The sequence below is a fragment of the Alligator mississippiensis genome, chromosome 13 (assembly GCF_030867095.1).
Source record: "Alligator mississippiensis isolate rAllMis1 chromosome 13, rAllMis1, whole genome shotgun sequence".
Lineage (NCBI taxonomy): Eukaryota > Metazoa > Chordata > Crocodylia > Alligatoridae > Alligator > Alligator mississippiensis.
This window is the reverse complement of record NC_081836.1, coordinates 33,976,836-33,993,263: the sequence shown is the minus strand read 5'-3', so window position 1 is coordinate 33,993,263 and position 16,428 is coordinate 33,976,836. Positions and strand designations below refer to the sequence as shown.

The 16,428-nt window shown below is 36.0% G+C and overlaps 1 protein-coding gene across 35 annotated transcripts in view; it reads right to left on the bottom strand.

Annotated features, from left to right (window-relative positions):
- The window catches only part of RBFOX1 (RNA binding fox-1 homolog 1), a 1,765,957-nt gene that overhangs the window by 42,522 nt on the left and 1,707,007 nt on the right, over window positions 1–16,428 (bottom strand). For 31 of the 35 annotated variants that reach the window (XM_059716749.1, XM_059716748.1, XM_059716737.1 and 28 more), the window contains one exon: window positions 7,017–7,081. In XM_059716749.1, the coding sequence (XP_059572732.1) occupies window positions 7,017–7,081 (65 nt within the window). Of the gene's footprint in view, window positions 1–7,016; window positions 7,082–11,593; window positions 11,637–16,428 lie in introns of those variants that run through there. The other 4 variants (XM_059716768.1, XM_014598933.3, XM_059716769.1 and 1 more) reach the window with 1 other exon arrangement.

The following is a 16,428-nucleotide window of genomic DNA, read 5'->3' as shown; positions in this document are numbered from 1 at the left end:
AAGAGGGATCTTATTCACCGCTCCATTTCTCCAGTTTTGCAGTGATATAGTTTCACATTTTTGCATGATTATGCAAGTGAGAGACTGGAACAATGCAGATGTGGATCAGGTCTCGGCATCCAAAAGCAGAATAAATGCATGATTACCATATGGTAACAAATGCAGTACTAGAAGTATAAAATTTAGCTTTAAGTAGAAACCTATAACTGTTATTAAATTTTAAATGCTTTTCCCTCTTCCTTGAAATTAAAGAAGAAAGGTTCTTAATGCAGACATAAAATATGTTGTCTTATTTTTGTAAACTCCTGTCATATTTTCTACAGAATGCTCAGCAGACTTACTCTTTTTCACTTTATATTTTTATAGTCATAATTCTATCTCTAATTCTTATCTCTAACTGTTTTTTTTCTTAACATTCATATCCTCTTTTCCCCTGTTACTTATCACAGTTCCTCCTTTCTACTTCACCTAATTATTCTGTTTTGACTATATCTTTTTACACATAATCCAGAGGTGCAAAAATGATAATCTAAGTGCCAACCGTTAACTAAAGAATACCCAAAAATAAGGCAATGGCCATCTGGTTTGCTTACCTATGGACATAAAGATACAAACTTATGAGTCTAAGAGGAAAAAACTAAGTCTATTATTTCTGTCAAGTGACCATATATATGAATATTTTTTTTTTTAAATCTGAATTACTAAGGAACTGACAAATGTAATTGTCTCTCAGGGTAATCAGAAAAAATAAGACCCAATCTAACTCCTTCTGGATCTGGCCCTAAATGATTCCAAAGTGCTTTGAAGAAAAAAAGCACTGCATAAAAAGCTTGCATCATTACTTCTATGCTAAGCAAACTGAGTCCTGTTTGAATTCCTGTAAAGCTGCCCATTTGCTCTTCAGCCCCCTGGCATATGTGCACTGAATGGTAGAATGGGATCTGATCCCCAATCCCAACAATCACACTTCCAGCTATGCTAAGCATGAATGGCAGGAGGTGTGATTTTGGGATGAGGAATCAGATCACAAATGTACCATTATTATTTGCCAATGCAAGGGGAGCCCAGAATCATGTGCCCAGGGTTCACCTGCACTGGCAAGTTGAAAGCTGGGTGCCATAGCCCAGCACACAGGGCTGACAATCAGCTGATTGCTGACTGCAACAGACAGTCCTGGCTCCAATTCTCCTGGGACCATCTTGACAGACAATCAATTTGTCATCAGCCCCAGCAGGAATGCCCCATGTTTCGAACTCAAAGCAGTCCACATCAGGGCCAACAATCAAATGATTGTTAAATACCCAAGACCAACGCTGCTCGCTGGGCTGCTGGGTAGGGGGGAGTTGAAAGGCTCCCCCTTGGAGACTTTAAACCCACAGGATTAAACTGCTTTGCCCTCCCTTTTCCCCTCATGGGAAGTCTCTGATCCCCTGTGGCTGACAATTTAGCCAGAGCTGTTAGGTACAGATTTTAAAGTCCTTCAGCTCCCCTGCCCCTTCCCTCAGCCGTGGGCTGGGGCTGACAAGCACTTGGATTGTCAATCTGGGGATCGGACTGTACAGGGGCTGGTCCCAGAACCCAGTGCAATCTCAGCCCCAGGACTGATAATCAACTGATTGTTGGCCCTGGCCACAGCTTAAATTTAAGGTACCATATGTACCAGCCATAACAGTGCTTTACATTCTATGGGAAACATTCACGGCTTGCTTGCCATTTTATAGCACCTTAAGCTGGGTGTATCCACCCTTTCCATTTATGCCATGATTAACACATTAATCATGGCATAAATGTAATGCATAGAGAGGGCCTTAGATTCACAGAGTCACCAGGCAGAATAACTTAATGTTACCTAGCATTTCCCATAATGTCTCTAAATATTGTAGATTTCATCTTAGCTGGTTTGTAGAGATGGGCAAGGGTTGGAAGACTTGGCTGGGAGTACAGGGATAAGTGCAGCTATTGCTAAGACTTGTTTTTTCATGAACTCATTTGCCAAACTCTATTAATTTTGACATAAATTTTCTCTTACCTGTATCCCATGAAAAAGTAAAAACATTAAATACAACTTTTTAGCACATTAATCTTTCTATAAAATTCTTCAGTGGTAAATTAAACTCTAGATAAAGCTACTATTTTATATCTTTTCAAACACTTTATTATTATATATCTCTTAGTAAAAATCCCCCAATAAAAACAATGTTAATAAAACTGTAACTATAACACTGATTTTTTTCAGCATTTATTTACAAATAAAGTATCTTGAAAATTGCCTAAATCTACAGAAACTGACCTATGGGGGTTTTTTTAAAATATTTTAACCTTTGTTTTATTTTGTAGTCCTTAATTAAGATGTCTTCAAGTTAATTAACTTTAAGTCTAATAATTTACTATTGGGATCCTATGATTATAAGCCTTAAGTATTACTGTCAACTCCTTATGCAAAGAGAACAGCTGGACAAAGTTATTAAATTCTGTATCTACAAACATTACCAGTTTGCCCAAAATAAATATGTTTGGTCATTTTAAGGATAAAATGTTGGGATAATTGGGAATTTGCATGGCAAGTATAAGACTTAAATGTGGAGGATATATGACAAAATGTCCTATTTCTATGAATTGTACAAAATCATATTTTATCGAAAAAGTATATACTACAAACTGGTAGTGTAAATATATAGATAGATTTTTACACTACAAAGTGCACTGTGTATGAATTGTTTAGCATATGTCTTTATAACTCCATGTTTTTCAGATAAGAAAAAAGTCAGCTTCCATGACTGTGGGTCTAATCCTGATTCCAAATGAAGTCAATAAGAGTCTTTCCATGGATATAATTTAGACACTGCCTTAGCAAAATGGACTTTGCAGTCTCAAGGTAAACTGCCTCAAATACATGTGAATGTGTGTGGAGATGTGTGTGTATATATGAATATGCAGATACATATATAAACACACACATACTTATCATTAAGAAGCCTTACAGGGTTAGCAAGCAGTACAAGTGAGAAGACTCTTGCCATCTGGACAAGTCTTAACTTATATTTATTATACATCATCAAATACACTTACGTAGGTACTTGTCGTTACAGTTAATATGCAAAAAAAGAACATTTTTTCTTCTGATCAAAGATGCAACAATCAAGTCATAAAACACAAAACCAATAGCCAATCAATGTGAATAAGTCTGCCTTTGGGCTTAATTCAAGCAAGCCATTCACTGAGCTAATGTGATGGATCTGTCAAATCCAATACAGCATTACAGACATACTAGCAACATCAAGTGAACATGCAATGACAAAATGACGATACGCCCCACTGCCATGCTTAGAGTGGTTCTACTTCATGAAGATAAAATTTGATAGCTTTGCCAGTTTTCTTTAAGTCAAACTTAAGTGTAAGTCTCTGTCAATATCTATATTTAAGAGCTTATTAGAAGTCAAGTAAAAGCTGTGCTTAAATTTAACTGATATCTGGTTTAATTTAGTTTGTCCACCATTTAAAAATGTTTTCCTCCAAACAATCTCTCAGTTATAACAGCTTATTAGAGTACAAAGCTCCAAAGTGGTACAAAACATGTATAGACCAAAACGTCATGTGGCCCCTACTCAGTTGGTAGGCAGGGGAATTTATGAAGAAATTTTTAAACATTTTGAACATAATAAATTTGTAAGTTTTGATCAAAATCCTCAAAAGGCTGAAAGCTTTAACTTTAATTTAAAAAGGTGAGAGATTTCATACAGTATGTAACTCTGCTTCCTTACTGAAGATGTAACATAATTTTTTACTATATTGTTTCATAAATAAAGTAGGTTTTTTTGTTGGTTTTCTTTTTTTAGCTCTGAACACCTGAACAGCTGAACACCAGCCCTAGTTCAATTTTTTACATGTGTGTGCACATATATATATAGATATGTTCTCTTCTGTTAGCAGCTACTTAAATTAATTTTTACAAGTTTCATCTCTTTGCCACCTTAGTTTCCTCCTTCATGTTAGCTGTTCATTGCCTGTGTCCAGCAATATTTCCAACTGTGACAAACAAGGATACCATTATATAGCTTCACAATGGACTTTTACAGCTCCAGTCATTGTCCATTGACATGGTGTACAGACTCTAGAGTCCCAAATCTTCCTGTTAACCTCCCCTTTTTAAATGAACAAAATATGTATTCAATCCAGTTATTCCTTCCATCTCCTCCTTACTTAAGACACCATGTCAAATGTGGAACCTTGCCATTTAGCATGCGTATGATCTGTGACTCAAACAGTAAGTGGTTTTTTTTAAAGTGGTCTTTTCATGATACATCACAGCATCACAATATATGCGTGGTGGCATTCATTATACTTTCCCAGGCATTGTATTAATGTATACAATAAGTAAATCTAGCTAAGAATAAAATTAAATAGGGACTTATTATCCAGGACGAAAAAGGAGCACGGTGTGACCAAATATGGAATACTTGTATGTATCAAAGGACAAAGAAGTAATGATTTTATTGGGAAGAAAAGGTACACATAGTTGTCCTGAACTTTATTTAAGCACTTACAGTATAACTGGGGAGTGAGGAAGAACCTAATTTTCTGACATACAAAACTCACATTCTTTCCTTCCATGAAAATTCAGTGAAAACTGAAACGAGTAAACCAATTTGTAATTGCATGTAATTTAAGGTATCCATGTTTGCATATAGTTTCATATATGCAAATAAATGTTTTGCCTGGTTTAGTTATTGAAAGCAGTTTTAGGATTCCCCCATAGAGAAAGCAATTAAAATTATATCTTTGTAATTAACCCAAGACACCTTATTCAACAGGGGGAGGTAAACCCATTTAAACTGAGAAACTAAATAAAAAATAAAAGAAATAAATCCATTTAAGATGCCTATAGTGATTCAGCAAGCTCAGTTTATTGCAATTATATTTATACACAAACAGTGTACTGGAAAATTTATCATACTAGAAATATATTCCATTAAATAATTAAGGGTTGTAACTACTGCATTGCTAATCATACCATTTCTGTCTTCTTTTACAAAATTTAAGCATACTATAACTTTTCTTTTATCAAATTCTTTTTCCTTCCCTTTTATCAGAACATTTATTAGTGAGGTTGACTCTCTGAAACAAATGCCAATACAACAGTATAGATAAAACCCTGATATTTTACCTTATAGCATCTGATTTGTCTGTTTTATAATTAGATACATTATTTGATAGCTAAAGCATTTAGGCTTCATCTTGATATTGTGCAGCATCTCTAAGTACTACACTAGTCTATATCTACAGCTTCTTGTTATGGCAACGATCACAGAGAGAACTGAACGATATCTGGCAAAAAATGACTAACCATATGAAGTTGTTTATGATTTCGCCCTTTTAGTTTTATTAACTTTTTGAATCAGGAACTGGTTTTGCATTATAAGCTCACAGAAAATTACTATAGCTGCAACATGCTAACAACACACCTTTGTGGAAATGAAATGAAAACTACGGAGTAGCACTCCACACAGTAGGTTACCCTAAGTAGAAAGAGTACATCGCGAACAAGGCGCAAACAGCAGTATCTGATTTATATTACTGACTCCGAATTAATAGAAAGTAACTTGCTTACCTTTCTGACACAGCATGCCTCAGCCACACATGCAAATTGTTTTTATTCACAAAACTTTTAAAAATATATCTTCATTACCAGAATAAGCACTTGTAAGGCAACTATGCATGCATAGCATTTTAACATTCACACCATGTTCCATGTTTCTAAGAAAACTGAATCCATGAACAGCACTTTAAAGAATCATTTACTAAAATTTCTTATTCTGTAGATTTCTTTAACAAACAGAAACATAAGAAAATCAATATTAATGTCTACTCTAGTACCTAATTTCAGTGTCAATTCATACTCGGGGCAAGAAAATCTGCACCTGATTTAAAGCAGAGATTTTCTTGTGTCATGAGTACAGAAGTGGGCCCTTACTTCCTGCTGCCACTGTGAAGCAAAATACACATACAGATCTTTTGCACAGTACATACCCACTTCTGGTATACACCATAAGCCCTTCAAAAATATGAAAAGTATTAATTGACACCAAATGTTTTTGTATATTTTTTAAGAAGGAATTTTTCAATGAAGAGCATTCCTCTTTTTCGCTACAAAATTAGGCCAACATTCTGCAAAGACTCAAACATGTGCTTCATTTTATGCTATCTGTGTGAATGAGCCTCTAGCAAAGTCTATAGGAATTTTGCCATTGACTTTAATGGGGTTAGAATTTAGTGGGACCAGGATCATAGGAAAGTAGGGCTAGAAGGGATTTCATGAGGTCATCTAATAATTTCCATGGTCTTCAATATGATTACTCAGTGTGTATAAAATTAAGCACACATGTAAGTCTTTGCAGGATTCAAAAAATACAGATTTAAGGATTTATTTTCCTTTCCCAGTTTGCATTTACTCATCTTTCATTAATTTTATCCATTCTTGGGGTATAAAAAGAGTGACAAAAAGAGTTATTTTGCCTTTATTTTCTAATTAAATAAATTAAATCCTTGGGGAAAAAAGGCAATTGGGAGAATTGTCTTTGACTTTGATGATCCTGTCCTATAAGGATACATTTTACCCCCAACTTCCATTGACTTCAACAGGACTCAAAGAAACATGAGGGTACTCAAATTCTGCTTATGAACTGAAATAATATGGTTAAGATAATATGATGATCTTAAATAGTTGATCATCATAAAGCTGTACATTATTTATCTACATTGTATGAGGGTCACAGGCTATCTACTCATAGTAGAGTAGCTGATGTACAGTTTGGGAATGTGTCTGTCATGTCTGATTCTTAATTAAGCACTAATCTCTCCATTTATGGCTCTTCATGGATTATAACAGCCTAGCTTTAGATACCATAGTCATCTGCAAAGCAACAAACCACTTATGAGATTTAAACAAGGCAAATCCACAGAAATCATCTTCAACTTGCTGTATGTTACGCATTTATTAGCTGTAAAGTAAGTCTTACCTGTCACTGTAGGCAGCTGCAGTGGCAGTGGCAGGCTGGGCATACCGGTAGGCAGCATAACCACCCTGAAACACAAACTTACATTCTAATTGGATTGCTACAGGAAGCAATCTAATATATTCCAAAAATTAGCAATCAGTTGCAATGTTATTTTCATGCTAAAAGTCCAATTAAAGGTTAAACTATAAATTAAAAATTTCACTAGATTCTTTCATAAAGTTCACCAGAAAAAGTCATCAGTTCCTGTTTAACATTTCATTTGATAATCATGATAAATCAGTAAAAATCATTTATCAAAAATATTTTTGAATGAAGCAAATTTATATTTTTCTTTGTTTTCAGTTATTAAATCCTATAAATGAGATGTTGAGTAGCATAATAAAGCCATATTCCCATTTAAAAAAAAATAAAATTACTTGGGTAACAACAACTTCATTTTTAAAAGGATAACCTGATACCTTGTGATTAAACCAATGAATTTGTATGCTGCATTAAAAATCTAATGTTAGATAGGTTTCTAATTTGTAAATAAGATCATAATGAAAAAGGAGTATTTTTGCTTTCCCCTGAATTAACATTCAGTTGCATGTAACAGTAATTGCAGCTGTTCAATTAAGCAAACAGGACAAACAAACACACATTTGAAAGGAATTGTGTGCAGTGATGCATTGATTATCAAACTGTGAAAACAGCAGAACTTCCTGTTCAATGGACCACGGTGTTATATCAACCATTTCAAAATGATCTCAGCATGCCAATTAACAAACAGAGCCCAGTCTCCACAGATAACACAAACACCATTTACGTTCCAATTAGAATCCACCACCCTATAATCCTTTGGGACTTGAGACTGTTGTGTGTCCCCACAGCATTAAAAAAAGAGATGAAAAAGAAACAAGTGAGATTATACAGCTTTGAATGATGTTCCCCCCGTTGTTAATGTGAACATTTAAATAGAATGCTCTTAATGTTGAAAGCTCTATTCACACTAAATTGTAGGGAGAAGCGAGAGGAATGGATTTCTCCCTTCAAACCCTTATGCAAATACTAGTGTATTCTTACCACATTTTATATATTTTTGTGCATTTTACAAAAAGCATATGAAGCAAGCTACTTTTTCAGGAGCTACCTAGTTTATGAGAAACCTGACATGCCCTTAGAAGTTTTACTTAGCCCACTGTTCTCATATTTTAAATCAGAAGTTACATCTTGTCACCTATGTAGTACTTGGTTGATTTAATCCCATCTCTAACAGATATTTGGGGGAAAAAAATCTTTTTTTTTTTGAAAGCCAATCCATTCACAACTGCCAATAACAATAACACCATATCTTTTAAACAATCAGCACAGAAGTTATGGATAGGGATTCAAAAAATAACACCTATGCTGTGAGCTACACTTGTACTTTAAACACATTTTTCAACTCTATTTAGAACTCTTATGCCCATAATGGTATCTGTGCCTACTCATAAAGTTGGTCAGATCTTTGCCATAGGCAATTGTGTCATGCAGCCACTAGGTTTAGATAGATAGCTTGCACAATACTGTTATGTGCCACCTTTTCCATGCCAGCTAAGAAACACTGCCAAAAAATACCTCCTTACTTTAGATCATTTTACACTTATGGGCCAATAAAAGAATGCCTGCAAGTGGAGAAAATGAGGACAGAGTTCCTATGTACTTTCCTTGCCTGCCAACCAGACAGACAGTGCTGCAGCTAAGCACTTAGAAAACTTGTTAAAAACTACCTGAGGTGTCAAAAAGTATGTGAAATAACGGGCAAGTATTGCCTCCAGGTACTCTGCGTATGGGCAATCATATGTCAGATAATGGCACCAAGCACAAATTGAGCCACAAAGTAGTGAAGCTGACAGAGCTTATTACAAAAATTGAAAACTTACCCCAAGTTGTGAGCTATTAGAAGACAATTAGCAAAAGAATGTATGATATAAAGAAAAAAAAAAGTCCCTCTATTATCCGCTTCCTCCATTTTTTTAACTCCATAAAACACCCATTGTCTTGTGGATTACATGCTATAAATATATGTTGGAAAAAATTTAAATTTTACGGGTTTGTTTTCATTAGGGCTACATAAAGCTCCAGTCCCTGATTCGATTCAGCGGAGATTAGGCCCGATTCAGTGGCCGAATCTCTGAATCCAAATTGAATCAGGAGACCCTTTAATCCCCCTGAATGGAATCAGAACCCTCTGAATCAATTTGGAGAGATTTGGAAAGATTCGACAATTTGAACATAGACACATCTTTAAATGTTTTTTCTACATACCTCAAGGTACCAGGCAGATCATGAATGCTGTGATGATGGGGCAGATGGAGCATCCCACAGGAACACGGGGGGCTCCCCAGCATGCTCAGCAGCAGACCCATAAGTGGACCAGAAGCACTCAGTGACTGGTGCCTCCTGTGTCTTGGCAGGGCACCTAGGGTCTCCCCGTGGCCAATCGGCGAGCCAAGGAGACGCTGGGGGGGGGGGGGCGCATGCTCGGTGGTGGACTCAGAAGTGGACTGGAAGTATTCCGGTCCACTTCTGGGTTTGCCGCCAAGCACATGGGCCCCCACCCCGCGCTCCTGTGGGTCACTCCATCCACCCCAACAACACAGTGTTTACAAGCTGCGCCTGGTACCTCAAGGTATATAGAAAAAACATTTAAAGCTGTGTCTATGGCCATATCACTGATTCTCCAAATCAGCATTGAATCTTCAAATTCAGATTCAGATTAATTGAATCGGGAACAGTGATCTGAATCAAAAAAATCAAATCACTGTTTCCGATTCAGGCCAAATCTGAATTGACTATGGCCCATTTCGCCCACCCCTAGTTTTCATGGTCCAGAATGTCTGTTGGAATGCAGGTCATTCGTCAGTAGCGTACATGTTCTTGACTTAGTCAGGTATAGATATGGCTCTCATGCTTGTCGCCACTGACCCAATCCACCAAACTCTTACTCAAATAAAGAATGCCCTTTTTCTTAGTATAACTATGTACCTAATGACTCTTGGATTAAGTATGGGCTTGGCATTGGAAAGGTGGGAATGTTTGGGCACCAGGCACAAATATCAATCTTTCATTGTTTTCCTCTATCATACCAAAATAAATTGTTTGTTAACATATGGTTCTGAGATACTAATCTGTACTCATCAATGTCATGTTTCAGAAGCTGGGTTTGATATTCCTTGGGAGTTCTGTTAATATACTTTACTCTCAAAATACAAATGCATCCATTCTCCACCCCCCTCCGCCCCCGAATAAAGCCCCTTATTGAAACAGCTAATAAATAATTTTAGGTGTTAAAATTTATGACATCTGTATTTTAATAATGATATAATTATTGTGAGTATGTCATTTATTGATCTCATGGCTTGTGATTGTTTAGCATAAATATTTTTAGTTTAAAAAAAACTACATTAAAATATAGTTAAGATCAACTGTTACAAGCAGAGTCTCAGAATGAACAAGAGATTTGAGTAGGTGCATAAAATAAATAATGTGAATAGTCCCACTGAACTAAGTTTAAGCATATACTTAAATGCACTGCTGACTCAGGATTGTCATTCAACTCATTACACTATACCTTTGAGTATTATGTGATTCTACAACTTGCTTGATGTAGCAAATTTGTTCGATTTAACATTCAGTTTGGCAACATGCTCAGATTTTCAACTTTACCAAATTCTCAGACAGAGGATTTACAAGCAATATATAATAGATATACCTCTGTAGAGTAGTAGTTGTATATTGCAGTGTCTGCATGTTTTGGGTTACATTTTTAGTTAAACTGTTCAACAATATATGTTCTTGACTCACTTCGTTTTTTATACAGCCCCCATGCCACTGACTGTTAATCCAATCCTCCAAACCCTTCTCAAATGAAAAATGCTATACTTCAATGTAGCTATGTGCAGGATGACCACAGTATTGCTTCATCATGTATAAAGTTATATAACATGGCTGCATACCAACATTTGCTATAATTTTCTATGAAACTTTATTGAAATATCTAAAGATACTCTAAAACTATTTGCTAAATGCTAAGTATTTTCATTTTTATAGCATAATGCTATAAGCTAAATGTTAAGCATTTTCATAGGATTTGGGTAACTACTTTGTTATAGAAATATTGTATTTTCCTCTGTTCCAGTGTTTTCTCTAGAGCAGCCATATGCAGAAATGGAGAACATATTAGTGAAAAAGGAATAACTATATCATCTCTTCATTACTGCTCCTATATCTAGAATTGCAGTGGTTATGTTATAACTGCTTGAGGCTCCCCCTTCCATTATGCCAGTGTGCATAAGATCAATATGCTTGAACCTACAGTCCTACAGAAAAAAGTCTCATTGACATTAGTCTTACATGGGACATACACAGCATTTCAAAAGGGTATCTGAAAAAATATTTGAGATTGGGTGTTATAACTAATAAAATGTTGCTGCTGGCTTTGCCCCTTCATTTTGTACATGTGAAAACCTCCCCCAATCCTGCTGATTTGATTGTTAGTATTTCACAACAATCTACATTCAATGTGATGAGGTTTTTCATCAGTCAGTACTCCATACCTGTGGTAACTTATTGCCATACACAGGCTCTTGAAACACTACTCTATAAAGAAACAGAAATGTAACCATATGAATGCAAAAAACTGAAAAATAAATAAAAATGCATAAGTCACATATTTCCCAAAGTCATTCATTTACAAGTTTGCTTTCAACATTTTACATGGCCTTTTGGCACAGGATGACTGAGAAGGGTCCGTGGAATGGGTAACCAATCAGTTGCCAAGGAATTTAAGTTAGGGTATTAAATGAGCAAGGTTCTTGTCAAAAGAAGGATAATATGGAAAAAATAAATACATTTTAAAAATCTAATATATACTAACATATTTTTATATAAATAACATGATCAGCTACATGCATATGTGAATATATACATATATCTGTGTGAATAGATATACATATATACACAAAAACTACAAGTTTTTAATTTATTTTTAATAATAGCTCATTGTATATTTAATTAACTCTATTATAGGCACAGTGTTAGCACTTGTACAAATATGGATAATTTAGATAGATCCTTTGGATGGGCAAATTAATTTTATTTTAAATATATGTGACTGTATCCTGCTACGATTCTGCACTTGTTATTATTGGCATAAAAGAAAGAGTTGTGGAAATGTTGATTGATAAAAATTTGCATTGATAAAAATTTGCATATACATTGCTCCTTTAATTCAAGTATCTCCAGGTATTTTATAATCACTAAATTCATGACACTCTCTAATAACTATTATTATACTCTTTTTATAAATGAATAAACCAAGAGGTGGGACATAACCAGTTAAATAATGTCCATGCCTGCTTATCAGAGAGAAGGCAGACAGCATTATCCTTTCCCCTCACCCCATTACCTTGAGACAGAGATTGACCACAATCTTTACTGTGCTCAGAGACCAAAACAAGGGAAGGGGGAGGTAAAGGGTGGATGTGCTCCTTGTTTTTCTCCATTCTAACTCAACCTACAGAACTGCTCATGTTGAATGTTCCCTTCATTCAGATGGTGCATCAGCCTTGATGCTTCCCTCTGCTCCCAGAAACAGTTGATGCCTCTGTGAGCTGGCTGTTGTGCCTCTGTATTCTCTAACGTATAAATCCTTGCTCTAGTTACTAGAATGCTGCTTATCCTGCTGTCTCATTCTTTTACTCAGCTTCTCCATCTCTCTGTATCCATTTGTTTTCTCATGTTAGACTGTTAACTTTTCCAGGGAGGGTCTAATTTTTTTTGTTCTGGGTTTGAATAGCTCCTAGCATTTGTTTGTGCCCTAGTCTATGACCAAGACTCTTAGGTAATAAAGTAATAAAAATAAAAAGCTATAAAGACAATCAATTTAATCAATTTAAAGCCATCAGTGCCAAAATAAACCTATTAATAAATAAACTTTAAAAAACAGTTGGCTTTAATAAACAAATCTAAACTTATTTAATTTCTTTTGCCTGAGGAACCTCTATGTATTAAGATCTTTTTCCGGGTTTGGAGAAATGATATTTCAGAACATAGCTAAGGAAGAAAACATTGTCTGGATGACTATTACACTTTGTCAAAATACAAATTCTTCAGGAATTCTTAAAGTACCCTTGAAGTGATGACAAAAAGCCCTAAAAATTAATTTCTTGTACCCAGCATACATACCATGACTATTACTCAGAAAAGGGCTCAAAACAATTCTGAATTCATGCCCAAATGTCCCAGGGACACTCTGTATAGCACCACAGATCCTTGGAACTACCAGTGGGTTGACACATCTCTGTGTGGACATTTAGACTGAGAGAAGGTATGTAGTTAAACCTTTTTTATTCAGGGATAAGGAATTAGAGGATTTAAAACACTGACAGAAGTGACATTTTGTCACATGATCAACCCCCTGAAAGTGGTCTATAGCCATGCCCTGACAGAAGTGGACAGCTGCAAAGCACTTTAAAACAGCCTGATTGTGTGACAATCTGAACCCCAATTACATGATTGTTCAGATGAAGGTGATCCAAAGTGGAGCACCTACATTAAATTCTGTCAGTTCCTGCCTGGAGAAAGGCTGGGCTGCATCAGCTCAACCCAACCCCTGGTGCTGTCTTCAGGATGGGGTGGGAGGGAGGAGTACGGGATGGGGTTTGCCCAGCACTGGAGGGTAGGGGCAAGTGGATTGGAGTCTCCTTCGTCCAATGCAGGCTGGGCAAACACCAGCCCGAGCTTCCCCCCAGCCCTTCTCCTCCCTCCCACCCTGAAGACAATACCAGAGCTGGGGGGTGGGGGAGAGGGGGCAGGGAAGGGGGAGCGGGGAGAGACTGCAGACACATAGCTGGCTCCAAAGCAGAGCTTACTCCCTCCACTCCGACTCAACAGAAAATATCTGTTGTGGGAGGTAGAGGGTGGGGAGGAAGGGAATTTGCTGTAACTTATGGCGCCGTATGTGAAGTGCGCCACAAGTTAGTCAGGAGCTGCGTGTCGGTCAGTGCCCTAAAAATGCAAAACTTGTTTTATTGCCCCAGTTGCATATTCTCTTCCCCCAACTTGCAACCTGACGCCTATGTGTCTTAGGGAGGGGTGTAATGTCCTCAAAAGTGATGTCCTGAAAATACTTTTCAAGTCATTTGTCAAAGGAGGCTGAGTTAAGGTTGCACAGGGGTTTCAAATACATTTCTTTGTTGTATGGAGCTTGTTTTCATTGTCTTTAATGTATTTCCTGATTCCTAAATATGTTCATTTTCAACTAGAAACATTATCTAACACGCAACTTCAACTCTCTTTAAATGAAATTTTTGTTAGTGAATCAATAGTTAATTTTAAAAGGCTTTCCTTACTTCCTAAATGTGTAATCTTTTCTTTATTTTTCTTGTTAAAAGCACATTAAAAAAAAAAAAAAAGGTGCTCGATAGCTTTGTCTGAGAGATCATTATATTGTCCTTATTATTTAGAAATGTGCCTGTGGAATTTTCAGTTTAGCATATTGTTTCCCTTAATTTAATTAGGAAAGCTCTTATTCTGCTCAATTTCTTTGGTTAGCATTAGCTCATTGTTTTGTTTCCTTTTCTTATTTGGCTAGTTGTTCTGCTTTGGATTTCTTCCCCTTCTTATGTCAGTTTACCTACTGAAGGAACTCATCAAGCCTGATGTTGTAAAGTAAGATATAGCTCGCCCTCTTATTACTCAAATCCAGCATTAGAAAAAAACTTCTCCTTGATATACATCTTGCTATATAGATTTTTTTTTTTCTGTTCTACTCTCCAATATTTGTCTCTCTTTTTTCTCATCTTTGGTATTTTGAGGGTCTCTTCTGTCCTCTCATTTGTGCATATTTAAATTGCATGTTTTCTCTCTCTCTCCTTTTCCCTTTCTGTGTTTATGGTGTTATTTCTTTCCCAGAATCTTCCTTCTTCACAAAGCTTCAACTTTCCATTTAAAATGGCTAACTGAGCTAGAGCTATGTGGTAATCGATTGGAAGCCAGTCAATAACTCAGAGCTCTGCAGGGAACTAATACATTCTGAATCATATATATTCTCTTGACTTATTCCAATGCATGTAGCTCTCTCTTTTGCTATCTGTCTTTGGCAAAATATTTTAGGTGCAGAAAAAAACAAGTGTGACAAGACAAAATAGAAAAAATAACAAGGGATGTGGTATAAATTTCAAAATGCAATTTAGAAAATAATTTTTAAAAAGTCCATAACAGATTCATATAAAGTACATTTAACTCAATCCATCAGTGAGAAACATAAGCAGTGTTTTCTATCAAGAAATTAAAAAACATAATTTGGAAGTGAAGACCTGGATCCTACATTTGACTGAAGATGGCTGCATGTCTCTATCTATGTGAAGATCTATTTAAGGTCCAACACATAATATACAGAGGATGCAGAACTTGTTAGATCATTATGCTCAATGAGCTGTCATAAGTGGCTCACTCTCTAGCTGGGAGGAGTATCAAGTGGGGTTCCCCAGATGTCCTAAGTTCTGTACTGGATAAGGTTTCACATAATTTGCATCACAAATATAGACTGGGGAATGATTGGCTAGACAGTACTGTAGGGGACTTAGGAGTTAGCGGACCATAAGTTGAAAATAAGCCTAGTGTGCTCTTGTTGCAAAAAAAAAAAAAGCCAATATACTAAGTTGTATCAACAGAAGTGCCACTTGCAAATCAAGGGATGCAATTATTCCAATCTATTCTCACATGACCTCATGAGGTCTCTTCCGGCCCTACTTTCTTATGATCCTGTGTTTACCCCAACCATGCTGTTGGTCCTATACCAGATATCAGCTACAAGAATTTTCTCTTTCATGAATGTTGGTCATTTTGTTTGCAAAAAACCCAAACAAGCAAAACTCAAAACATCACTGATGCAACTGAGAAAACGGAAAAAACGCTTTTTTTTTTTTCTTCTCAGCAGTAATAGGCTGGAAAATTATTACCTGTAAAATAAACACATCATTTATATTCAGAAGGGCTTCTTAAGTGTTAAATTTCTGTAAGAGTGAGCCAGTGTAGTTTTCTCTTTAAGAATGGAAGACAAAAGAAAACTGAACATTCATTTCTGGACAAAAGGTTCTATGAAGCATTAAAACCCATTTAAATCTCTAGGACTGTACTTGAGTCCAATTAAAGCCATTCACAGGTGTTTCTATTGACCTTTTGAAAGGGGTGAGTTGTATGCACTGCCAGTAATGGGGGGTTAAAAACTTCAACATGTATGCCAGGTGGGAATGCTACTGTATCTGAACCTTTAATAATACAAAAATATTTTAAAATCTTTAGCTTATATTTCAAATGGCCTATCTTATTCCATCAGCAGGGATCTTTATAATTCCCTATAAATTCAGATAAGTTTTTCCTTGCTGTA